The sequence below is a fragment of the Erpetoichthys calabaricus genome, chromosome 3 (genome assembly GCF_900747795.2).
Source record: "Erpetoichthys calabaricus chromosome 3, fErpCal1.3, whole genome shotgun sequence".
In the NCBI taxonomy this organism is placed as follows: Eukaryota; Metazoa; Chordata; class Cladistia; order Polypteriformes; family Polypteridae; genus Erpetoichthys; species Erpetoichthys calabaricus.
In genome coordinates, this window is record NC_041396.2 from 87,793,737 (window position 1) to 87,820,570 (window position 26,834).

The window sequence follows — 26,834 nt, forward strand, 5'->3', positions numbered from 1 at the left end:
TTATGTGTCCGCTCGCAAAAGCAACTAACACAGACCCGCCCATCAACTGTAACTATATACATCGGACTTCCAATACAACTCGGAGTCCTGCCACGTGCAAAACTTCGCTGATGACACTGCTATCGTGGGCTGCATCAGGAGTGGGCAGGAGGAGTATAGGGACCTAATCAAGGACTTTGTTAAATGGTGCGACTCAAACCACCTACACCTGAACACCAGCAAAACCAAGGAACTGGTGATGGATTTTAGGAGGCCCAGACCCCTCATGGACCCCGTGATCATCAGAGATGACTGTGTGCAGATAATGCAGACCTATAAATATCTGGGAGTGCAGCTGGATGATAAATTAGACTGGACCGCCAATACTGATGCTCTGTGCAAGAAAGGACAGAGCCGGTTATACTTCCTTAGAAGGCTGGCGTCCTTCAACATCTGCAATAAGATGCTGCAGATGTTCTATCAGATGGTTGTGGCGAGTGCCCTCTTCTACGCAGTGGTGTGCTGGGGAGGCAGCATTAAGAAGAAAGACACCTCACGCCTGGACAAACTGGTGAGGAAGGCAGGCTCTGTTGTTGGCATGGAGCTGGACAGTTTAACATCTGTGGCAGAGTGACGGGCGCTGAGCAGGCTCCTGTCAATTATGGAGAATCCACTGCATCCACTGAACAGGATCATCTCCAGACAGAAGAGCAGCTTCAGCGACAGACTGCTGTCACTGTTCAGCTCCACTGACAGATTGAGGAGGGGTTAAATGTTAACATTTAACATTATACAAAGTTATTGTCTGTTTTTTTTACCTGCATTATTATCAATCTTTAATTTAATATTGTTTATTGTATCAGTATGCTGCTGCTGGAGAATGTGAATTTCCCCTTGGGATTAATAAAGTAGCTATCTATCTGTCTGTGTGTGTGCCTCTGTCTCTCTCTGTCTCTGCCCGTGTGTGTGCGCGGCTCTCTCTCTCGGGCTGCCTGTGTGCCTCTGTCTCTCTCTGGCTCTGCCTGTGTGTGTGCGCGGCTCTCTCTCTCACTGCCTGCCTGTGTGCCTCTGTCTCTCTCTGGCTCTGCCCGTGTGTGTGCGCGGCTCTGTCTCTCACTGCCTGCCTGTGTGCCTCTGTCTCTCTGCGTCTGTCTCTCTCTGGCGCTGCCTGTGTGTGTGTGCACGGCTCTCTCTCTCACTGCCTGCCTGTGTGCCTCTGTCTCTCTCTGGCTCTGCCTGTGTGTGTGCGCGGCTCTCTCTCTCGGGCTGCCTGTGTGCCTCTGTCTCTCTCTGGCTCTGCCTGTGTGTGTGCGCGGCTCTCTCTCTCACTGCCTGCCTGTGTGCCTCTGTCTCTCTCTGGCTCTACCCGTGTGTGTGCGCGGCTCTCTCTCTCACTGCCTGCCTGTGTGCCTCTGTCTCTCTGCGTCTGTCTCTCTCTGGCGCTGCCTGTGTGTGTGTGCACGGCTCTCTCTCTCACTGCCTGCCTGTGTGCCTCTGTCTCTCTCTGGCTCTGCCCGTGTGTGTGCGCGGCTCTCTCTCTCGGGCTGCCTGTGTGCCTCTGTCTCTCTCTGGCTCTGCCTGTGTGTGTGCGCGGCTCTCTCTCTCACTGCCTGCCTGTGTGCCTCTGTCTCTCTGCGTCTGTCTCTCTCTGGCGCTGCCTGTGTGTGTGTGCGCGGCTCTCTCTCTCACTGCCTGCCTGTGTGCCTCTGTCTCTCTGCATCTGTCTCTCTCTGGCTCTGCCCGTGTGTGTGCGCGGCTCTCTCTCTCGGGCTGCCTGTGTGCCTCTGTCTCTCTCTGGCTCTGCCTGTGTGTGTGCGCGGCTCTCTCTCTCACTGCCTGCCTGTGTGCCTCTGTCTCTCTCTGGCTCTGCCCGTGTGTGTGCGCGGCTCTGTCTCTCACTGCCTGCCTGTGTGCCTCTGTCTCTCTGCGTCTGTCTCTCTCTGGTGCTGCCTGCGTGTGTGTGCGCGGCTCTCTCTCTCACTGCCTGCCTGTGTGCCTCTGTCTCTCTCTGGTTCTGCCCGTGTGTGTGCGCGGCTCTCTCTCTCTCGGGCTGCCTGTGTGCCTCTGTCTCTCTCTGGCGCTGCCTGTGTGTGTGCCTCTGTCTCTCTCTCGCGCTGCCTCTGTGTGAACCGAGGTTCGACTGAGGTTGACTAATGAAAAGTCAACGTGGCTCAGAGATGCATGTGGCCTCTAGCCCAGACGAACATTAATGACAGTGTTTTTTCCCAGTCGTTGCGTCCGAGTTGGTGGGCGTGGCTCTGTGAGTTGTCGTCGTATCCAATGGTCTTAGAGTTGGTGGGCGTGGCTCCTTCCTGCGTGCGCCATGGGCGGCTTACTTGTCGGTGGCTTAGTGAATCCACGCCCCTTCCGGCATGCTTTTTTCATGGGTGGCTACTTGTCTCCCGGCTTGGTGAATTATATATATAGATGTGACATTTTTGAAAAATACACTTTGATGCAAAGGAGAGGCATAAAGTAGAAATAATTTTATTGATGTGCAGGGGATCACCTGCATTAAGCAGCTGAGAAAAACAACAGGTAAATAAGGAAGTATTAACAAATCATTACAGAACTATATTTCTTGTTTTCTACCCCAAACAATGTTTAAAACCCACCAAAAACTCTTCTTGGTGAGTTTCTTGTTTCACGATTGTGAAATTACAAACAAAATAAATTTTAGTGTCAGTAGTGCAAAACTGTATGTGAATCTCAACATTCCTATTTTGCTCATCACTACTTGCCACCAAGAGCAGCAAACTTTCTATCTATCTATCTATCTATCTATCTATCTATCTATCTATCTATCTATCTATCTATCTATCTATCTATCTATCTATCTATCTATCTATCTATCTATCTATCTATCTATCTATCTATCTATCTATCTATCTATCTATCTATCTATCTATCTATCTATCTATCTATCTATCCCAAACCGTTTGGTGTTGTGACTTACTATTTCCCATATAAGTATCTTCCTGACTCACCAATAGGGGGACCCCCTGGCAAACTTAGTGCAATTGTCACAGGTGGGGAGGGGGTATCCCCCTTGAATTGAGTGCAAATGTTAAACCAGAAGGGGAATCGAGCGCAATCACGACCCACTACCAATATCAATAATAGTAACTTGCGACCCACCAGTAGTAGACTCTGGACTGCAAACGTTTGGTTGAGAAACACATCTATCTATCTATCTATCTATCTATCTATCTATCTATCTATCTATCTATCTATCTATCTATCTATCTATCTATCTATCTATCTATCTATCTATCTATCTATCTATCTATCTATCTATCTATCTATCTATTGTATAGTACCTTATCTATCTATCTATAATTAATTAATACACTTACCTGGCTCAAAAAGCTGTCTGACCCATCAGTATTAAATGAGCAACATATGTTTAGAAATCTGCACTCCTTGGGTGTAAAATGGGATGCTGTGGGATCCTGGAAGGAGACCAAAGTTGCTGAGTTAGAATATGTCAGCAAAGCCATAAAGGCAAAAGAATAGGAAATGAAAAGCATAGTCTTACCTTGGCCCTGAGTTGCTCCACATCACGAGGGAAGCTGGGCAGGTATTCGGTGGTATGGTAGCGACCCTGGGACATAAATTGGCTCTCACATATTCTGAAAGAAAGGAAAGATTCCAGTGAGAAACAAAAATAACAGCTTTGCCTGAATGGAGCTCAACAGAATGCTTATCCCCTATTGTATGAGTGATGCTCATTTAGAAAAACGAGTTTGTGTAAACTTTTAACTATGTATTTTTTTATTTCACAATATGTTTCTTTTGGCTGCTTAAGATGCACTGGTAGGATGTATAAAGAACATTTATTACAATGTTTTTTTGTTATAAATATGAATATTGGTATTTTTGACATGAAGAGCAAATGGACCTGGGAGAGAGAGAGAGAGAGAGACTGCAAAGGTGACTATGGAATAAGAGAAGAGACAGAGACATCCTGAGAAGCTGGCCATAAAAGGAGTTTGTGCAGAGGATGTGTGTGTGTACTACTGAAATGGTAAAGCTCTTGAAGAGCAGCACTTACAAGACCAACTCCTTTGCTTAAATCCATTTGGCTGGGTACAAGGCTGCAAACAAGTCTTTGGAATGATCCTGGCTTAGGATTGGCTAACAGAACTTTGGAAACGAGTGCGGATGGTGTTGCCTCTGACCCCAAGTGAGTAATGTGATTTGCAGCTGGCAGAGTGAATATGCAAGTAGTGGATGAGGCAGAAAAAAGATCATTGAAGGCATATGGGTTAAGCCTTTGGAGATTGGAGTAGCAGAGGGTTAGCTGAGGAAGGAGTCATCTTCCAGTAAACTTCATGTGAGCAAGCGAGAGAGCGGCAATGCAAATCACAATATATTAGGCTACAAACACTAGTGATGATAAAATGTCAGCCAAATAATGACATTAACACATCACGCAAAATGAAGTTCTGTCAGCATATTATTTTGTCAAGCAGTACAACCACCAAAGGACAGTATCAAAAGATCAAATACTCGACGCGAAAGCAAAAATGGAAATGAATGTTTTACACCAAGTGTGATGTACAAGTTCTCACACCTTAAATATTGTGTGACAAAAAAAAACAGTGGTTCATTCAAAAGGGCTCCAGCACTTTGAGATACTTTTTTTTATGAAAATGTGCTATACACATAAATGTTATTATTATTATTATTATATTATCCTTCAAGTCCCAAGGAAGCTGCAAATGATCAAATATATGCCAAGAACACCACAACCCAGAAACAGCCCAGTAGCACTGGGCAGAAAGAACATTTCACATACTTCAAAAAGATATATTTTTCTAAACAAGAAACTGCATCGAGCATATCATGGGAAATAGGAAAAATTATTATGACAATTACATTGAGGTTACTATAAACATTTTACAATACATTACTTAATGAGGAGAGTTTCCACCTTATTGAATTTTGCAAGATAGCGCCATCATCTGAAGGATAGGAGAGCAGCATTCCACCATTCCTTAATGCAGATCATAAATTGCAAAAAAATAAACTCTTTTTTGAGGATTTTGTGATTGTTAGGTTATTCTTTCGTTACTGAATGTCTGGCTTGACTAACAAATTTTTGTACTTTGACAATTGATATTAAAGACATTTTCATGACATTCTGACCTATTGGTTGACCCCAAAACAATATAGTTGTTCACACCATAAATTATTATCTTCTAGTCTTATTTTTATCCCTGTCTCTGAGCATTTACTTTACCTAGCTAAATCATTATATGTCTTTAGGTTTGCATTTTGGCATTGATGCTTTGGCTTTCTCAATCTCCATATTACTGATCAGAATAACATCTCTGCTGCTAAATATACAACCCCCGTCCAGTGGGACTGTCTTACAAACCATTATGAACATAGGAAGAGGAATTAGTGGAAATACTGTACATTGATCAAGGGTATTACAATTTGGTTCAGGATATGAAGTGTGTGGCAGATGGCCAGGGCCCATTCCTGGTTGGGACACCTTAATAATGGAGGGACTTGGGGAGAAAATAGGCACAGGGCATTATCTCCCCCAAAGCGCCATGTGGTAGCCCCCTGGGTTGCTATAGTACCCCAGATTCCCACAGAGCATGCTGGGAGTTTGTGGGCTCAGCCCTGTTGGGGTCTGCAGGTGCCACCAGGGGGCGCTACAGGAACGGGCAAGCTCTATTTCATTGGGCTTCTGCCACACCCAGGGGTTCTTCTGGATCATGCTAATGGGCCACCTGGAGTGTTCCTGGGTACAGCATTAAAGGAAACGCCTCAATTCATTCAGGGAAGGTGACAAAGCTTACTGGAGAAGAAGGGGAGATGGGACAAGAGTGTGTCAAGGATGGAAGGAGAAAGAAGACAAAAGAAGAAAAGGCATTGTTGTGTGCTGCTTTCTTACCATGCTTGGCTGTACTTTGCTGTGCTGTGGGAAACATTTGGGAAGAGTTTCCCACATCAGAATAAAAGCCTGTGTTGTGCTGGAACATGTGTCTGTATCTGTCTGAGCTGGAGCACCCCCTACAGGCCACAAGTGTTTGAACAGTGTTGGTGATCACATACTGTATATTTGTGGATTTGCAATGTTGGTTCTAGGCTATGGATGAGGGGAAATAAAATTAATTGTGAGTGTTAATGAAAGTGAAAAATTGATTTCAAGTATGATTTATTTGACAAGTGTGCAAGTATTGAAATCCAGATCAGTTCTGGGGGGTTTGTGGATAGTTGTTACTGACTGATGAAAGAACAAGACTGGTTCAAGGAGGAGTTAGTGGATAAAAGGTATTGATAAAAATTATCAGCCTAAGTTACCCTAGAAGTGCTACTGACCATGAACATAATCTGACAATCACAGATGATGGTGGGTTATGGTTAGGGAACAGGCTGCTATTGGTTGGAAACAGCAAACCGATAATGAAAGTAATTCGCAGGATGGATAGGCAGAATAGTTTTAGTAATTAAGGTTGGTAGATGCGGAACAAATTCAGTGGTGGGTAGAGTTGGTGGGGAAGTGAAAATGAATGTGAATACCTATGACTAAAAAAACTGGTAGTAAAAAGAGCTCAAGGAATGTCAGTTAAAAACACAAAATTGTTTCCAAAGTTACTTTTGACAAAAACAGAATTACTTAACAACAAAAAATTAGTGTTATATGGTGAAGGATTTTGGAGTTAAATGTGGCACCTTGGTGCCAATGCACTGGTTGCAAAGCACTGCTTTAAAGGAGGGGCTATAAAAGCATGAACTTACTTCTGTCCATTTCACAAACAGAGCATTTGTATTATTTATATTAGATGATTTATTGCAGTGGCATAATGCTAAAAATTATGGGTATTGCTCAGTCAAGTTATTTTGCCATGAAAACTGCAATAGTAATGTGTGTGCATTGGGAACCGAGTAAATACTTGAAGTTACTGTGAATGTAAAAGCCAGCCATCTATGCATTTATTTCCTAAATCTGCTTCCAATTTATGACTGTGACAAAACTGAACTTATCTCAACAACATTCAACAGAGGGAAGGTACTAACCCTGGAAAGAGAGCCCATCCATAACAGGGTCAAGTCACACACACAGGCACACTCAGTTATACTGGCACAATTATACTGGCACAATCCACAGTCTTTGTGAGGTGGAGAAAATCAAAATCACGCAGACATGAGGACAATGTGCAAACTCAAAATAGACAATGTCCAGGATGGGATTCAAACCCTGTCTCTTTGAGCTGTCAGGCTGCATATTCAGATTCACCTTGAAAGCAAGGTGTTTACGAGGAAGATAAGAATCACCAAGAAAGAAAAGGTGTCCACGAGGTGAATGAGAGACAAAACGACCAGGAGAAGGGAAACATAAAGGAACAAGGTAAAATGTGGTCAGTTGTAAGAAGGCTAAGAAATTTTAGGCTATACAACACAGTGTGTAGAGTACACGTTCAAGGAGGTTATGCTCAACCTTTATAATGCACTGGTGAGGCCTCATCTGGAGTACTGTGTGCAGTTTTGGTCACCAGGCTACAAAATGGACATAGCAGCAATAGAAAGGGCACAGAGAAAAGCGACTAGACTGATTCAGGGGCTACAGGGGATGAATTAGGAGGAAGGATAAAAATAGCTAAGTTTTTACAGTTTAAGCAACAGAAGACTAAGAGGTGACATGACTGAAGTGTAGCCTGAATAACGATGCAAATAAATAACTACCTTAAATCTAATATATAAAGCTGAATGTGTACTGTATGTTTGTCAGATGTTCTGACTCAGTGAAAATATTTTAATGAAAGGATCAGGGGCCTCATATATAAACGGTATGTATGCACAGAAATGTTGCGTAAGAACATTTCCACGTTCAAATCGCAATGTATAAAACCTAAACTTGGCGTAAAGCCACACACATTTTCACGGTAGCTCATACCCTGTCGTACGCAAGTTCTCTGCTCGGTTTTGCAGACTGGAGGCACCCAGCATCAAAGCAGTGCTACTGTTCCTGTGTGGTTATCCTTTCTTTTTTAGATCCACATCCCTGACGCGGCTTTATAAATACACTGAAATTAACCGCATATTGTTTATTAGTTTAATGCATCTGATTGTAATTAACCTGTAACAATATAATGGTTCACAGAATGGTCAAACTATTCCAAATACCATAACTGCTTTAGCGTTGTTACTCTCACTGCACCTTCTTCTTCTTCTTTCAGCTGCTCCCATTAGGTGTTGCCACATCGGATCATCTTTTTCCATATTACTCTCACTGCACCAGTTGGAGTATTTATATCACTGTATCTGAGTGTGAATCACAGCTGTACAGCAGCTGATCAGAAAGAGAATTATCGGTATACAGCATCAAGCACACGCTGCCTCAGCCATGCTGTCTATTGAGCTGCTCTCATATGGCAAACGCTTCAGAGCCTTTCCTGTACTGACCTCGCGGTTCACAAACAGTTTCATCCCAAGAACTATAAACACACTCAATCAGTCCATCAAGTGCTCCTTGTAGAATTGTTTGTACCTATAAGTACAATTACCTCACTGTAAACTTGCGATACAATTATAATATTGCACGACCTGAGCCACTTTATAAAGCGTGTATTTACATATGATGACGATATCATTTTTAAGATGAAATGCAGCAAAATATGTTTATTATATTATACAGATAAAACTTTAACTTTAACTACACAGTGCCGCAGCGCTAGCGAGCCACTGGCGCTCCTTTCACAGATTGTTCCTGCCTTGCGCTGTATTCTTGCTGGTGCTGACGCAACACTGGAAGGATAGATGGAGAGAATAATCAAACACGTACTACGAAGATATTTCGATGTTCCTTAAAAGTTTTGAAGAATCGGGGTTCTAAGCTTACAGATTGCCTAACGTCTATTACAGAGCTGATTGTGTGGTGATTGGGTATTTGGAGAAAGAAAAGTAAGGACAGGAATTGGGGGTTAGTACGTTTGAAAGAGACAGTACTGCTACAATAAAGGATTTTATCATAGGTCGCACATGGTGCAGCAAGCATCTTGCATGAGACATGAACAATCACTCCGCCACCGTGTTCCCATGTTTAATAACATGCTTTAACTCCTATCATCATGAAAATGATATCACGTATACATCTCAGTATTTTAATTATTCAGAGAGCTGTAATATCATGAATGTAATGGATTCTGTGTTAAATTAAAAGATTTAGGGTGAAGTTTATAATGTTCTACTTTAATGACAAAATAAACTACGTGATTAAAGTGGAAATTTCGAGATTAAAGTTGACATTTCATGCTTTTTTCCCACTGTGTGCCTTTTTTTTTTCTCTGTACCCTAATAAACTTTCATAAGACATTCAGACGGTGGGCTACGACTCGCCTTTTCACGGCGACTTTGATATGTGACAACTTCTTTTTTATTTCAGGTGCTCTGCGACTTTGTGAACTTGAGCTTTCGAGTTTCTCCGACACACTATGTCACTCGATCAACTTCCTTTTGTTGTTAATATCACTGTTTAAACCAACAAATAGTATGTTTTTCCTTGCCTCCACTTTGTATTCGCTGAAATTCTTCTATTTTCCCTCTTGCTTTTGCCATTGTCTTTTCACAGAAGGCTGATCTTAAGGGCTATTTATATTGATTTGCATATTCAAAGAGGTGTAATTCTGGGAGGAGTTGGGGCGGGGCAGCAGGCGCATGCATGTGTGTTACTTTTCATGCTGACTGGGATTTATGGAGTGGAAGAACGTGAAAGTTGGCGTTCGCACAGATTTATGCATCTGGATTTTTTTGTGCGTAAGCACATTTCCTCTATTGTGCTTACGTCATGTTATAGTGCGAATTCTACGCACAACGTTATGCATGAGGCCCCAGGAGAGGAAATGGGAAAATGGAAAAAAAAAAAGAGCAGGGGATGATACCAAAAAGAGAAGCCAGAAACATTAAACAAGAATCAGGAACAATTGAAGGAAAAGAAAGTCAGAATGCAGAGATAAGAAAGAGAATGGCACAAAAAGTATGTTTATCCAAACACAAATAGGTGAAAATGGCATGAACCAGAGCTTATAGGTCACGCTGATGAGAAAATCATACATCATACATTCCTGTGGAACTCTGGGAGTATCGCCTTAGAAGAGCTGTAGCACAAATCACAAAAATAGCAGAGCCTAAGAGCAATTCAAAATGGCATCACGGGAAGATGATAAAAATTATTACGTTTTAAAGGAGGTCAGAGAGAGAAAAATTAATATAGAAATTGGATTCCCAGGGTAAAAAAAGGAAAAAAAGCCGAATAGATCATCAAGAAATAGCAATGAAAAGGTGCAAAAATAATCAAATGTACAAATCCACAATACTGAACCTATTTCTGGCAAATTTTGCCCAGTTTTCTCATTTGTACAGGGGAAGACCAAAATGCAGGTTTAGCTCCAAAATGTTTCCCCTTGAAAATAAAGGGCAGGTTTAGTCACTTTATTTAGTTTCCTCACCTGTACTTTATTCTACCTTAGACATTTCTGGGTAAATCTACTAGTATGAAGTAAATTTTTATAAAAATTATCAAAACTAAATCTTATTGGAAAAAAAACAAAACAAATAGGAATCGTAATGTTATAGTGCTAACCACTGTGTCACCATAAATGGAATCTGGTAGGTGAAAAAAGCAAGGGAAGCTGTCTTGAAGGCCAAGAGGTTGTTTTTCAAAATAAAATACATACACATATAAAGAACACATTGAGTAAAGGGAGGAAAATGGGACAAAAAGCATATGAATTAAAAGAAACAATAGGGTGGAATTTAGGGGCTGGAAGTGTAAGGTTAATGAAAAACAATGAACACAATTAATTTCCTTAATGTGCATGTGTGCCACTGTTAGTGGCCTCTTTATTTCCTTAGTTTCTCTCCTTCTGATATACACTATTTAACAAATTTCACACTGACCTTATTAGATTAAGGAGTGTCATGCATGCACACTCTCCTTCTGCTCTCATCCGAGGTAAGCACTGCCACTCCAGGACATGATGTGGCACTGTCACTGATGGTATTACCTCTTCCTTCTCCTATAAAACTGAGAAACTGCTCCATGAGGGCAACTGACTCCACCCCAGCTGCTATAAACCTGAGGTGGACCCAGTAGGGGTCGTCTCATTCTCGAGAAAGCAGACCGTGGAATGGAGCTCATACCCGAATACCGAATGCTCTAAAGAGTACTGAACCACTCTGAGCCTTGTCTTACTTATTTTGCTTTTTTGTTTGCTTGTACCTGTTCACGACATCTATTTATTTTGGAACTTTGCAGCTATTAAAAGGGGCAACCCAGCTGCTGCTCCAACATTTCTTTTGTGGATGTTGTGTTCCCTCGGTCGGTGATAGGCACAAGACTACAACCACTACCAATGATATGGACAATCTGATTAGCATTACATGCTGTTACAAACACTTTATATTCGGGATTTGTTTTGGTCTCCTGATATGGCATGTGGTGCCACTTTTATACTGCCACTCTGTTACTCCTGCCAATGATAAAGACACCAGAGATATTGGGGGTCTTGTAATCCAAGTATGTTATTAGACTGCCCAGCACGAACTTACACTAGTGAATACCCAACAGGATTTGGGCGTTCAATTAGCGTAGGTCTTCAGAACTGTGAATGTGTCCTGTTTTGTCTATGACTTTGCATTATAACCGACTGATAATGATAATGGACAAATATTTTTAAAAATCCTTTTATGTCAGTGATGTTGAAATTGCTTTGTTTTCCAATTTATTTTTATCTGTGTAATTTGTGTAAGTTCGTTATTGTATTGAACCTATAAACGTGTTGCGCCCCTTTGAGGTTACACTCAGGAAACAGCGCTACACAAAAATAATCTGAATTAAAATGAACTAAATGTGCCTAAGTACCTCACCTATAGGAGCTGTACAATAACACACAACTTCCAGAAGCTCATCCATCACAGTGTGGTTTGGATCAGCAACTAAACAAGACAAGAACAGGCTACAATGAATAGTCAGGTCTGTCAATAAGACCACTGAAGCTAATCCCCCCATCTTACATTACCTCAACTATACGAGAGTCATGAAACGGGCAGGGCAACTCATCACCAACCCCTCACATCCAGGCCACATCCTCTTTGAATTTCTTCAATCTGCTATAGGCATTACAGACTGAACTACGCCAAAAACCAGCAGATATTTACAGTAAGGAACAGTCTACTTCCACGGGCCATTAAGCTCACAAATGGCTAATTTGGCTGTCATTGCTCAGTATGGGCACCAACCCTCTCCCCCGATATCTTACAATTGTCTTACAGATAGCTAAAACATATATATTTCAGTATTCTTGCACTTCTTTGGACTTTGTATGTTCCATACATTCTGTCAAGCAGAGTGGTGTAGTGGTTAAAGCTTTGGACTTCAGACCCTGAGGTTGTGATTTCAAATCCCATGCTACTGACACTGTGTGACCATGAGCAAATCACTTGACCTGTCTGTGCTTGTTCCTTTAAGCGGGCAATACCTCCCTAGTTGGAATAAGTTATTTTGTAATTGCGGCGTTTTAAGTAACCGAAAACTATATAGATATGATATTAAAAGGCGATATCCCTCCCATAGTGATACGGCGGTAAAAATCACATAAGAGAAAATTACTTAGCTTTCTTTACTGACGATTTACGCGGCATTATAGATGGGAAGCCTATAGCAAGACAATACTTTTATCAAGGTGGGATCTTGATCTATACAGTTTGCCATCTTTCATTGCTGCGCTGGAAGGCTTTTCAGGATGGAAGGCGATATCACCCATCCGTCCATCGACTTCAAAGTATTTGGCTGATGTCCAAGTCTTTTATACTGGTTTCTCCATGTGCAGGCCCTTACTTTGGTTCCAAACAAGGAAAGGAGAGGATTCAATTTCTCTAACATACAGAAATAGTACAATGCCCATTTTCATAGTTGTACCTTCTCTCTTCAAATGCTTGCCTAGCAGTCCTAAATGTTGAGAGCCCCTGTGTGCTAACTTTGGCCTGGCCTGTACATGTGAGTGGATTTATACAATAATTATTATACAGAGCACAGTGACATTAAACTTATATTCTTATTACAGTGCTTCAATTAGAAAACTAAAAGAAATGGAACCTAGTGTATCATAAATGTAAGTCACCTTGGATAAGGGTGTCAGCCAAATAAGTAAGTAAAGGTACATTCTGTGCCTTGTATTCATTTCAGGCATGTCCTTATCAATTGTGTGTACATCTGCCCTGTACAGTAACTATATTTATAAATCCATCAAAAAAATTCCTTGTATGCAAGCATACTTGACCAATAATTAAGATTTTGATTATAACAAAAGAAAATTAAGCGTGTTTAATGAACAGCAAGCATGTAAATAGGGTACACATGTACTAGACAGAGAGAACTGACCATTGAAGAAAGAAAGCAGGGATCTTGTGCTAGAGCAGATCTTCTTAGCCCTTTGTTAGAAGCAACATCACCATCCTATACTCTAGCATGTACTGATTACTACATCTTACCTGTTACAATGTGGGCTACACCCATTTTGTGGCCTCATGGACACCCCAAAACTCCTTGGGGTGTTCCAAGGATGATCAGTCTGGGTGCTGCAATCTGACATATGAGCTTCGTGATAACAGGACTGCCTGGTTTCTAGTTGCAGTGTGATTGGATCCTTGGATTTCCCCACAATTTGGATGACGTCGTGTTGACTGTGGAGAGCGATGTCTTTCCCATTCACCTAAAACAGATGACAAATGTCACATCACATTCAGAGATTAATGTGTTCATAACAGAACAAACCAACCCTAAGCAGAAAGCTGTCCGCTCTGGATATGGAAATGAGGCGCTACATGAAATTCATCCTTTAATAGCTTCTGCTTAATATTACAGTGTATATACAGTGTCCTCAGTACTGTAAAGGTAGTCTCTAGGTAGAAGCAAGCCTAGGTACTTGTATCATATATATAGTAAGAAGAATGGTAGAATGTTGAGATACAGCATGCCAAGCAAGGCTCAATGCAGAATTTCTTTTTTCCAGGTTCTGGGTTCAAACTCTAACTATTGTGGGTGTATTGCAAAAGTTTTTCACAGCAAAGGATACTGCTAGGATGGTAATGGGCTTAAAAGAAGCTGCACTGGAAATTGAAGTGACACAGCACACACCAGTGTAGGGACACAAATAATAATCCTTGTATGTGTGCTGGATGCAATAGGCAAGGGCAATTGGATCAGAGAGACAGAGGGAGAGGCTTCAGACCTGGATAAAGGTGCAACATATTCCACTAGGATTTTATGGGGTATTTGACCCTGGCATTTATCAGGAATGCCTGACCTTCTTTTAAAAAAGTAAGCAAAGTCAAGGAGGAAGGGGTGAAGTTTGTGAACCTTTTGACTGTCTTTCTAAAGGAATGAATAGCTGAGATGCGGTCTAAAAGATCCAAATCTTTAAGGGCAGCCAAAGATATTTGAGACATTACTGAAGGCTCTAGCTTGGTGTCCCTGCTGCAAAATAAAGACAGCTCTTACCTCAGAAGTGATTCTGGGACTTGGCTGAAGTAACCCCACCAGGGGTTTGAACAATTAATCTACAGTTACCAGGGGAGTTTGGGGTGAAGGCGTCACAGGTGGAAGGAAGAAACCATAGGAAAAGAGGAAATGAGAGGTAAGGGCAGGGGTACTTGGGAGTAATTGTGGAGTAGGCATGTAAAAAAAAACTCTCAGCCTGAAAAACAGGGTTCAAAACCTGTCAAGGATTGTTATTTTAGTACTATGTTATTACCCCTGTGCTTCTCTTTCATTGTATTTGCCTTATGGCCTTCTTGGTGTTATTCTTAGCGTGAAGGGCTGCTATAAGGGCCACTCTTACCATAAGTATATTGAGGTCATCTTTTAGCAGGTGTCAAGGATAACATTACTTTAATCAATATTGGATGCTAAACAATCCATGATCCCATTGAATAGCCCATCAGTGTAAAGCCATTTTGCTAGAGATCGTGTGGTTCATGTCAAATTAAAATGGATACTGCAGACATTGGGCATCACTATGCATCAGGGTGACTTAAAAGTGCAAGTTCAAGTCCTGCTGCTGCCTTGCTGCGAAAATCACTTTGTCTGTCTGTAACCTGATTTTAAAGTGCCTCTAAGATTTTCACTCAAGGTGAAAAGCAATTTTATTACAAAAGGTTGCACATAAAATAATGATGGACCAATGGGAGAGTAGTTTGCCATTCAATAGTAGGTAGCACTGTAGAAGAGCAACGTGAAGGCTCTTTGGAAGTGGGGCTTTGGGAAGGCTGAGTTACACAGTAAAAATGACTGCCACAGCTCAGTCTGAAGTGAGGGAGGAAGGAGATGATTTCTCGATTCTGTCTCATCTTTGAGAAGATCTTATAGATCAAGATAACCTCAAGAGATCAAGTATTAAGGTACTATATAGTATGCCTAACCAGCTTAGTTATCTGGATTTAAAGTATTAAAAAATTAAATGACCTTAATCTTAATTTTTGTCTTTCTAAGAAAGGTAAGGTGTCTGGGTATTCCTAACCAGGATGTATGCTTCATTCACATAGACATTAAGATGGTGAGCTCTTCTTACCTGTTCTACGAACATATTTTCTGCCCACATTGACTTCTATATAGGTTCTTTTAGAAGAGGAAAGTACAAGAACAAGGACAATCTCCAATTGCACAATCTCTATTTTAACCTATCAAGTTTTTCTCTTCTTGTCATGTTTGACATTCACCTTCCTTCTCCTGAATAGTTGGGGACCAGTTAACCTCAGTTCTGTCGAGGCTACCACTCCCAGGTTCTAAAGGCAACAACCTGAATGTTCATACCAAGCCCTCTCAAGCTGGAGACCCAACAATAGCCCATATATATATTCAAAGGCTGTCTATCAGAGCCGGCCTTAGGGTGAAGTGAACGAAGCGACCGCTTCGGGCCCACAGCTGGAGGGGGCCCACTGCGCCCTAGGTTTTTTTTTTTTCCTATGATGCGCGACGCTGCTGCGGAGGGCCCAATGGAGCAACAGACTCCTTCACTCCAACCTCTATTACTAATTTTTTTATATATATAATTCACGGGCAACATATTCCATCACCTAATTACTCTACATGGTCATCGCCACTCGGCACTCCAATCTTCATTACGCTTCACTCAGGCCCGCGTGCCTGTTGCCGCCTCCACGGCGGTAAGTTATTTTATACGGAAATCGGAATATCTCGAAAGTATGAAAACAAGCTTTAAAACCAAATAAAAATGTAAAAACAAAATAATGTGGATCTCGTCTTCATAAAATAAAAAAAAATATATAAAAAATATAAAAAGCAAAAAAAAAAGTGCTTGGCCTAGCTATTTACCTCCATGTGCTGCCTGGTGGAAACAGCAAAAGCTGGCTAAAATGTAGCTTTATCTGTTAATGTATCGTCACTAAAGACATTTATGCGGGCCCACTCCGACCTCCATCACTCATACCCTTCACTCAGGGCCTTGTACGACAGTCTGCGCTGACAGCCTGCAAATTTGGCTCCTGTCAGTGTGTTATGGTTACGGTTGTCAGTGTCAAATGGAAATCGTCAAAAAGTGATGGTTGTAGATGCCGGGAAAATGCATTTCTGTGGCTCAAAATGCAGGAAATCACTTGGCGGCCTGAGCTCTGCCCCGGACCCCCTAGCTGCAGGGGTCGGGTCCCTTACGGGGCTCTCGGTATCAGTTTGCTTCGGGCCCGAAATTGTCTAGGGCCAGTCTATAGTCTATAGTTACTGAATTATATACTACTGGCACCATTCTGCTAACAAGTATTCCATTCTGCAAAAACCCATGCAAGACACTAATGACCTGAAAGTCCTCCTAAGCAGAGGGTCAGACCTTAACCTAATGAGAATGAGATGATGCAATGGGTATGAGTTTAAGACTGGTTCACAGGGCATGGCAAACTGCTCTGATGGAGTCACTACTACCAAATCCACTGTCATATTTGGGTATTTATTGCATTCAGTCCACAAGAGCATAGAGGTATCAGTATTAAAACGTAATGTGTGGTAGATACCTGCTGTGATCTTAGGGGTTTGCATGGGCTATGCTGCCAAGACACTTCTATAGGTTTCCTCATCAACATGTAGCAGCTCTATAAAATTAAGGACTGCATATTCCAGCAGTCCCAGCAGTGTGTTCTATTGGACGACAGCGGAGATCACAGGAGATGCTGGGTACAAGTTGGAACTGTCAAAACAAGTGGATATCTGATGTCTGAGGTTTGTCATTTCATAACTGTCACACCCATCTGCATTACAGTTTATTGTCCTGGATTACTGTTCCTGTCTGGATGAATGTTCTGTCTTGTGTCTGCCAGTCGTGTGAGTATTGACCGGATTGGCCTTGTATTCGTCAGAAGGAGCGCTCCCAATCTCATCACCTCTCACCACAAACTTTGCATTGCTTACGGTGAACTGTTCACAGGATTTTTCTTTCTCATCCATCATCATCTGTTGTAACTACATTTGGACTGTGTTTTGGACTTTGTCATTAGTGTTTATCTTTCTGGTTTATTGTTGTTGAGTCGTGTTACTATTTGTTATCATCTTAGGGGAGCAGGGAGGGTTAGCTGTCTACTTATTTATATTTATATTTCATTTCATATATTGCATTATTATAGATTTAATCTGATGTCTCTATGAGTGAGTGTGTGCGAGTCTGGCCAAGGCTAGGTGCATTCCTGGGGATCCTCACCGAAAAAATAAATAAATCACTGTCCCTTTGACGATGTAAATCTTAGCATCACCACAACAGCTACAACCATGTTAGCTACTCTGATTAAACCATGAAAGCCTAAACTCATGGCCCGACTTCCAACTGAGTCTACCCTGTGATCAAATAAACATACCAAATTTTATTTTTCTTGGTAGCTATTTTCCTGAGATCAGGTACCAGAAACTGTTAAACATCCATAACGCCTATTGCAGACTCAGAGGTGTCAGCCATTTTTTTTTCACACTAACAACATTATGCAGTAGTAAGAACTGTATGTTCATTGTACGTGTTATGACTTAACAAAAAGGACTAACACACGATTAAAAAGCAGGTAGTAGCACTAGTTGCATAAGAGAGGCTGATCTCCTCCCACATGGTTCTCGTGTACAGCTCAAGCATCTTCGTTCTCTGAATGCTGGAAAGCTGGGCAGAGCACGAGCGAAATTTTACAGTATTTTCAAGTGCATTTCATCCTGGAAGCCCCAGCACTTCAATTATTTTATTATTTTTTTTAAATTCCTGGACCTATTTTTGCAGGTGTGCTTCTATCAGCTGAATGAGTGCATTTTACCACAATGACTTCAAAATAAAAGCAGAGTGTGTGATAAATGGCTGCGACAAGGGAAACTGGGCAAATCCAAAAAGCAAGTGAATTCTGTACCTGCTTGCAAGCATGCATCTGTGGTTAGCAAAGAGAACCACATTCAGCATCTCGTATTTACACATTGTCAGGCTCTATACAGATCTTCATATTGATGACGCATGACTCGGAGGATATGTTCAGAACTTTGTACCTGCCCTAGAGGTTAGTAAGGTTTCATATCCACCAGCACTACCCTCTGCCACCCAGGAGCAGCCAAACTTCAAGAGAAACAATGATACAGACAGGGCTGGATTTTCCTATAGGCTAACTAGGCTTCAGCCTAGGGCCTCAAGATCAAGAGGGGCCTACATTCAAATTGTTAGCAAAATTTTATTATCTCTCATGTAATTTACAAACTTAAAAATGGAAGGTGAAAGGCCCTCATAAGTGGAATAGCCTAGGGCCTCTTTTCATATAAATCCGGCCCTGGATACAGAGACAAAGTCTGGCTCTCACTCTGCCTCAACAACAAGGTCTATGTAATAAAATTTAATTTTTCTCATAGGTCTGTTTTTCACAGTATTCATTCGGTGCACCTGGACAATTCTGCATGACAGTATTTTTTTTTTTTTTTGCTGATGGCTTTACTCTGGATGTGCAGGTACTTCCATTCAGGGTTCACTGCTTCTCTCACTACTCTTCAACATCCAATGGTTGCTTGACAATAATGTTTTCATGTTAAATAATGTCAGATAGTAACATCGCTACCAACCAGTGCTTGGACTTTAGGTAAATCTTGAATGGGACTGTTTTGCTTCTTCCTTTAGTGATTCCCAAAGTAGGGTCTCCACTGTCACAGCGTTGGTGAATGTGTTTCCTATTCAGGTTTTATGCAACTCTTTAATAGGTAAAGTTAATAATATTGTATCTTTATCAGTATGCTGCTGCTGGAGTATGTGAATTTCCCCTTGGGATTAATAAAGTATCTATCTATCTATCTATCTATCTATCTATCTATCTATCTATCTATCTATCTATCTATCTATCTATCTATCTATCTATCTATCTATCTATCTATCTATCTATCTATCTATCTATCTATCTATCTATCTATCTATCTATCTATCTAATGTAGAGAACAGTTGGCTGGATTTCATACAGAAAACAATATGTGAGTTAAAGATTTCTACAAATTGTCATGAATAAAACAGAAATTGTACTGTTTAATTATTTTTAATTTTATTTTTATTGCTTTGATTGTTTTTTTATTGTTAGGACTTCATGTGATGATATTGGCTGCTAACACTTGTAGGAGGACAACGGGCATCCCGACAAGAACAGAGGATTTCTCCTTACCTTGACAGTATGCCAATGTGAGGACTTAAGCAAATGGGCCAGAATGACAAGAAAATAAATTTACACCTGGACGGTATATTATATCAGACAGACAGAGAAAAGATGAGGAATAGGAGGGGTTCCATCCCCCATACGCTTGGTGCCATTGGTCCTCATATGAGAACCTAGTTGGTATACCCACAGGGGTGCTAGGGGGATGGAATCTGGAAGTGCAGCCCTGTAGGGGTCCCTTGGTATTGATAGAAGGTGCTGGCAGGGGCAGACCACCCGACTTTGTCTATGGCCCAGAAGTGCTTCCTCAAGGAGAAAGAATAGCTCCAGAAGCATTCCTGGGTCAGGCTTAAAGAGGAGACTACTGCCTCACATGGACAAGTCAGAGTAGGGAGTCAGCGAGCAACACTTAGCAGGGGAGAGAAGGGGAAGAATTGTGCTTTATTGTTCATTTATTGTATTATTGTGGCTGATTACTGGAGAGAGGTACTCGGAAAAGGTGAATAAATATTCTTTATTTTACAACATCAATGTGTGCTGTATTGCTGTGTCTGTGGTTTGAGGCTCTCTGGTCCCCCCTTGTGGTTACACACTGCACAATTCTAGGGAGCATGTCTATGTGAGTACACACTTGTGTCATCATGGGACACACTCATGCAGTTTTAGCCACCATCTTATTTCTGTGCTGTATCAGAAGGTGAGACAGAATTTTAATGAAAAATGACAATAAGATGAGATGTAGTCGCATGTTCATGCCAAATTTGTAATACCAAGGAGTCAATCTTAATTAACTATTACCAGATCCAAAATGTAGCCCACAAATCTTAGCCAGTAAACAAAGCAAAATGTTCTATAACCAGAGAAGCAATAAACCATCACGCGTAAAGCTGGGTAGTGTAAAAAAATACATTAAAAAAAAGTAAAAATTTGGACGTAAGCATCAGTAGGCTTTGCGCCCTAGGAACCAAGTTACCTGAACAATTCTATAATATTTCAGTAATTATTTACGGCTCTGATGCTGATCTTTCTCATCATAAAATGGGTCATTACAATAGCAGTTGACAAGAGGAATTCATAGTTAATTTTTTAATTAAGTTAATTTTACAAATTTTTAAAAAATTTATACCTAGGTATTATACCTACGGTATTTGAGGGTTCCTCTAGAGTGCCTCTTTCTCTTGCACGATTTGCACTAATCAGCACATCGTCATCTCATATCAGGTTTTTGTTTCAAGCTCTAGACCATCTATAAGAAATGGTAACACACAGACACACACACACACACACTGACAGACACACACCCATCAATCGAGATTTTGATATTTTCAGTATCAGAAGACCTAAAACATTGAAATCTGTCAAAAACGTAAGATGGTAATTTTTGACAAATTTAAAGCTTTCGCTCCTCCCCCATAGACAATAGGGCAATTGAAATAAATTTTAAATAAAAAAACCTCTCATCACCTTTGTTTTTAGGGTGCCTCAAAATCCATGAAAAGAACCAAAAATACATTAATGTAGCAAAACAGGGTCACAATCAAAACAAGTTAAGATGAAGCTGTGTGCTCCATCAGTGTTTGAGCTATGGCTACAGGGGAAGGATCTTTTGTTAGCATCATAAAACTAGTTTCTTTTCAAATTTCTTTTTGATACTTTTTAATTTTTTCATGTGACCCAGATTTATTTTCCCCATCAAACTTGTTTTAATTTTAGTAGATGATACTCTTAAAGTTATGTCACATTACGCAACTTTTCCACTAATTTTCAGTTGTATCATTCACCTTAGCAACTCAGATGCGTTCCCGAGAAGCTAGTTGTGTTATGTGACATGACCTGTGACACACTTCAACTAGTCTACGGTTTGCTCCAATGAAATAAAACAGGTGTTTAGTTGTAGAAGCGGGCTCTATGTGCACAACAGCTGATAACCAATGAATGATCATCCAGAAGTACAATGCATATAATGCAGAGATGAAGAATAAAGAACATGGTGTGGTTTGGGCCTCTCAAACAGCAGAGAAGCACATCTGTCTGATGTCTCATGTTTTACATACCATGACAGAATGGAAAAAAAAGAAAAATAAAGGCCAACACTGTGGTTAAACACAATGCAGCTGTTAACCCTTTATACAGTGTCAGTTCCATTAGGCAGCATGCTATTGGCTGTCACAAAAAGGGGTGTGCACAATTATGTCAAAAACATCTGCATGCAGTCTGTAAATGTGACATGGGCAGTGACTTTCAGTTGTTTAAATTGACATGGTCTAACAACAAGAACAGTAAGTTCAGTTAGCAAATCATGACTAGAAGTCGCACAATGTGACATCGACTTTAGATGTTAGTGATCTGACTCCTGTTCTGTTCAGACAACTCTTCTTGAATTGCCTCAAAATAAAAGCTTCTGGTTCACTCATGCAGCTTTTCTGACATTTTCAGTCCTCTTTACAAACTGAATGAATTGGTCATGGCATGAGGTTACATGTAGACCACTCCTGGATAAGACCCAGCTCTAGACAAGGACCTCAATTGTATTATCACTTGGGTGATGGAAAACATTCTATAATGGAATTATAGCAAAACTGACTGATTCTTAAGAAATGTCCTGCAGATTTTGACATGAATTGCTGATCCTGCCGACTACAACAATTATTTTCATTGGATTGAAATGGAGGCAGTTTGATAATGCCCTAAGCTGTAAGTCTTATATTGTGAGCGCAGTTCCAAGTTCATTGTATTGACAATGGGCCATCTTCAGAGTATAAGTGACAATTTTATACCTAGGCCATAACATTCTGTCTGGATAAGAGCAAATCTCATTAAAAAAACAAACAAAACAACAACAACAACAGCAACAACAACAACTATTCCTCTGCTAATTTCAAGTGCACTTGCCAAGGCCTTGCCATTCAACAATCCCTATGTCTATATCATTCCTTACCTAACAGCACAGCACTATTTTTTCAGGATACTTAAAAATGTTCCTTGTTTTTCTACCACTTGCCTATAAAGCCCTGCAAATCAGTACCATCTAAAATGCTTGTCTATGCTGTCTAACCGTTTTCATCTAAATCAACACCACAGTAATGCATATCTTCTGAAGCCGTTATACACACAAGAGCTCATGGCACCTTTCTCAGAACAGCATCATGCAGCTTTGTGGCTTGCTGCTCTGGAACTCTCCAGGAATCTCACTTTTTTCCAACACCCACCCATCCATCCATTACTGAAAAGTCAGTTTCAAGCTGTGGATTCAGATTCAAGACTTGCCTCTCACCTTTCGCAATTTGTTGAACACTTTAAATATTCTGTTTTCACATATAAGCTGTTGATGCCGCTTTTTTTTTTAACGCTTAATGAGCTTAATGTTTATTAGCAGCCGTATTGTGTTGGCCATATTTATTTAATGCATTGTATGACTCCTTTGATATATAAAGTTCATTGTTGGATTTCAGATTATGAGCAACACTGTATAACACTGATGATTGATTTTCTCACATTTTCCTTCATTTTAACTATTCATTACTCTCCTGTATAAGCCCAGGTGCTTAAGCTTGGGGGCTAAAGCATTGCTATGGAAACCACACTGTTTCATTCCCTGCTGCTCTGAAACCGTCGGACCTCTGACTATTTTAACCCTTTGTTATCTATACCTATTAGGCTCCTTGTGCAATCAAGAAAGAAATAAATAACAGTAAAAGATGAAGCATCCTAGAGCTTTTTCTTGCACCCCAGCAAAGCGGCTTAGCCATTTTAAAAGCAGATACTTCATGGTCTTTTCTCAGCCTTTTATGTTTAATGCGCACTTTTAAGAAGCCAACTGATAAGTCAAATGGGTGCCATACGACAAGAGTCAGAAGCTGACCTAAAAAGTCCAAAAAATTGGAGTACATACTATATCAAGCTGTGGCCATTCTTGCTCTAAATGGGTCAATCACATAGTAGTCACTTTGTTTTTTGCTCAGAGCTCAAGGGTGTTTATGCTGCCCCCCAAAATGCAAGCAGGAGTAATCCTGTTCAAGTGCGCCCCCCCAAAAATACAAGCAGGAGCAAAGCTTGTCAGCTGCCACTCTTGCAGTGCCCTTGCCAGTTCTCACAGTTTCTTCTGTTAAACTACTTCTAGCTACCCATATAGCTTTGATGCTTTTGGAGAGATTACCTTCTTAAAGACATACGGTGATTGATCACATTTTCTGTTTTCTGACCCTATGGTGTCAATTTATCTCCAGGCATTCACCACATCAACCCTAAACCTGATGTGTGTTAATTCCTACCTAATTGTCTCTGTCTATTTAGAAAGCAATGCAATAAGATGGGGGAGATGACAGTCCCAAAGCCCCGAAGATGCTCCCTGATGATACCAGTCTAGCAGCACCTATTGTCCCAAACAAAGATCAATCGAGCATATCCTTACATGTGTCTGTGTTAACATGTGAGTGAAGGTTCCTGTGGACGTCCGTATATTTATTTCAGATGGAACAGACCCATTCACTGCCTTCTAGGGAGACGGGCTCCCTAAATTTGGCTTGGCTACAGTGGTGATGAGCCAAAATACCTTTGATCCATGACCTTGATTAGAAAGCTGCTGGACACCTAGACATGCATGACATTCGGGTAAATTGAAGAACGAACAAGAAACTCGATATTCTTTTACTGGTAATCTGAGTTCAACCTCCACCCCACTCCCTTTTTTTCAGGGTCTTTTTTTGGATGCCACCAAAAAGAAGCTGAACAGTTCGAAGTCTCCATCTCCTAAAACCAAGACGAGCAACACCAGAGAGAGCGAATGCATGGAGGTTTCAAGCCACCGCCAGTCTCATTAGGTTGCTCGGCTCCCCCTTCTGGGAATCCCACAGCCACCACCGTCCTTCTTGCATATTTTGTTTTATTTGGCCTTGACAAGACATTCGAGGAATAGTCTCAGAACTGAAAGGATGGGGGAGTTTATGTTGCATGAAATGCAAAAAGGTTTTATTTATTTATTTCTTTTCTTGTGCCCCCTCATTTGGCCTGATTTGATGCATGATTCTCATTTGCAAGTGGACTAAGCCCCTGCTGGTGAATCCTACCTAAGCCTCCGCAAGGAGCCAAACCAGACCTCAGATGTGGTCCCCGCTCTGGTGAGAAGTGGACAAGACTGCAAGGCTGCACTGACACAAGCAAAACGGTGATGGCATCAAATCTTACTCACCCTGCAGTTAGATCCCAGCAAGATTCCAGACAGCTGGCACCCCATCACTGGATCGGCAGATGACCTCCAGGACAGGCCCCAAAGCTCCGACCGAGCGAGCTACACAGGCAAGCAGGAGCCAAAGCAGAAATTACACGGCTCCCTCCAGTCGGCAGCAGCCTGCTGCACGTGAGGCTGACTGCAAGGCCACATCTGCGCTGGCACCTCCTTCGTTGCCTCTCTGCTCATGCATACTGATGACTCGCCAATGCTGCTGTCTCATTGGCTGCCCATCCGCCTTCTTGTTTTTTTTTTTTCTAACCATTTCAGCTAAAATTGTGGCCTTCAGAGACCATTGCTAAGAATATGTTTATTTTGCCATGAATACGATAATGGAGGAAAAGTGGTATCAGAGGCCGGGGGATTGCTGGCCTTTTTTTTTTCTTTCTGTCAACATGGTTTCTGCTGAGGATTTCTCTTTTGGGACCTCTGCCAGTTTTTTTTCTCTGTTTCCAGATATCTGGGATGCTGTTAACAGCAGAAAACAGAATGACAATAGAAACAGCAGGCCTTTAAACCATGAGGACAGAAAGCTGGCGACACATCCTTACACAGACAGACGCCCACCTGCTAAGTAGCCGTCAGCCCACTGAGTGGGTCAAAGAACAGGCTGGCCCCCAAGACAAACCAAAATTGCACCTCTTGTGCATATTAAAAATCACACTGGGGTTCACGTTTACCCTTTATCTAATAAATAAGACCTGATAGATGTTCTCTCAGAAATAGTTTTAATGACAATACATTTCTCCATTAACAAAGCCACTAAATTCAGTTCATATTTGGAGGCTGGTGTCTGTTCCAAGCAGCATCAGGCACAAGACAGGAACTAACCTGAGAAGAGAAGCCAGTCAACAGAAACTGAATGACAAAAGAACAGATAAAGATTCTGGCGTTATCTGCCTCTAGTCTGCACTCTCATTGCCCTTTTGTGGCCATCCCGAGGAATTTCATCATACTAAATAAAGTGGAATGACAGTGGAATTAAGAGACCTAAATGAAACAAGATGAGCACCCCTTTAGGCAGATACTGTCGATCTCGCTTTCTAAGTGTAAAAACGCATTATTTGGTACGCGATACACATAATGGATTCCACACTGTGACAGCATCCTGTGCGACATATGTAACACACAGCTGCCTGCCTAAGGAGGCCTGAAGCCTCAGCGTTCTCCTCTTCTTAGGCCGTTAAGGAGGGCAGCCCAGAGGCAAATTCAATTGGTGCAACAAATTAACAAAAGCAGAAAGCCCAATCTGCAGTAGCTTTATTCAGTCAGCAGGTGGCAATGTGCACTTGTTAAATACTCACTCAATCAGCACTCTCAAATGCTGTCTAGATGCATTTACAGTGAAGCTTGCTCTTCAAGTGGTATTATTATGAATGCATTTTTTTCTATTATCACTCTGGCTATTTATGGAAAAAAAGAAATGAGGCACCCAAATGAGAGCAAGAGTGGAAACTGAAAACCGAAACTCCAGGTGTCACACAGTCTTCAGTCAAAGAGAGCTAAAGGTATGGGGACTTAATCATGGTAGCGTAGGAACCTCTTTATAACATACTGTACGGTTTCTTCTCAGATGTACTTAAGCTCACCAGACGCAAAATTAGCCACCCCTGGCTGAATCGTATCTAACAGCACGTAATTCCTCCATGAGACCAAAGAAAGCTGCAATTCTGTCTGGCATGGACACCACCAGTTTGAAGATGTAGGCGAAGTTAGTTTTCATTAGCTCTTCAGCCAGACTGGTCTGATAGCTCTGCTGGCATTACACTCGTTGCTCCAAACAGTCCCACAAATTTTCTACTTCTTCATCTTCTTTCGGCTGCTCCCGTTAGGGGTCGCCACAGCGAATCATCTTCTTCCATATCTTTCTGTCCTCTGCATCTTGTTCTATTACACCCATCACCTGCATGTCCTCTCTCATCACATCCATAAATTTTCTCTTAGGCCTTCCTCTTTT

At 41.4% G+C, this 26,834-nt stretch overlaps 1 protein-coding gene across 1 annotated transcript in view; it reads right to left on the reverse strand.

Annotated features, from left to right (window-relative positions):
• LOC114648181 (PDZ domain-containing RING finger protein 4-like) overlaps window positions 1-25,106 on the reverse strand; it is a 34,577-nt gene extending 9,471 nt beyond the window's left edge. The window contains exons 1-4 of the mRNA XM_028797068.2: window positions 24,839-25,106; window positions 13,489-13,709; window positions 3,518-3,611; window positions 3,336-3,431 (exon numbers count right to left, since the gene is read on the reverse strand). Of these exons, the coding sequence (XP_028652901.2) occupies window positions 3,336-3,431; window positions 3,518-3,611; window positions 13,489-13,709; window positions 24,839-24,883 (456 nt within the window). The 5' untranslated portion in view covers window positions 24,884-25,106. The remainder of the gene's footprint in view (window positions 1-3,335; window positions 3,432-3,517; window positions 3,612-13,488; window positions 13,710-24,838) is intronic.
• Window positions 25,107-26,834: the final 1,728 nt, after the last annotated feature.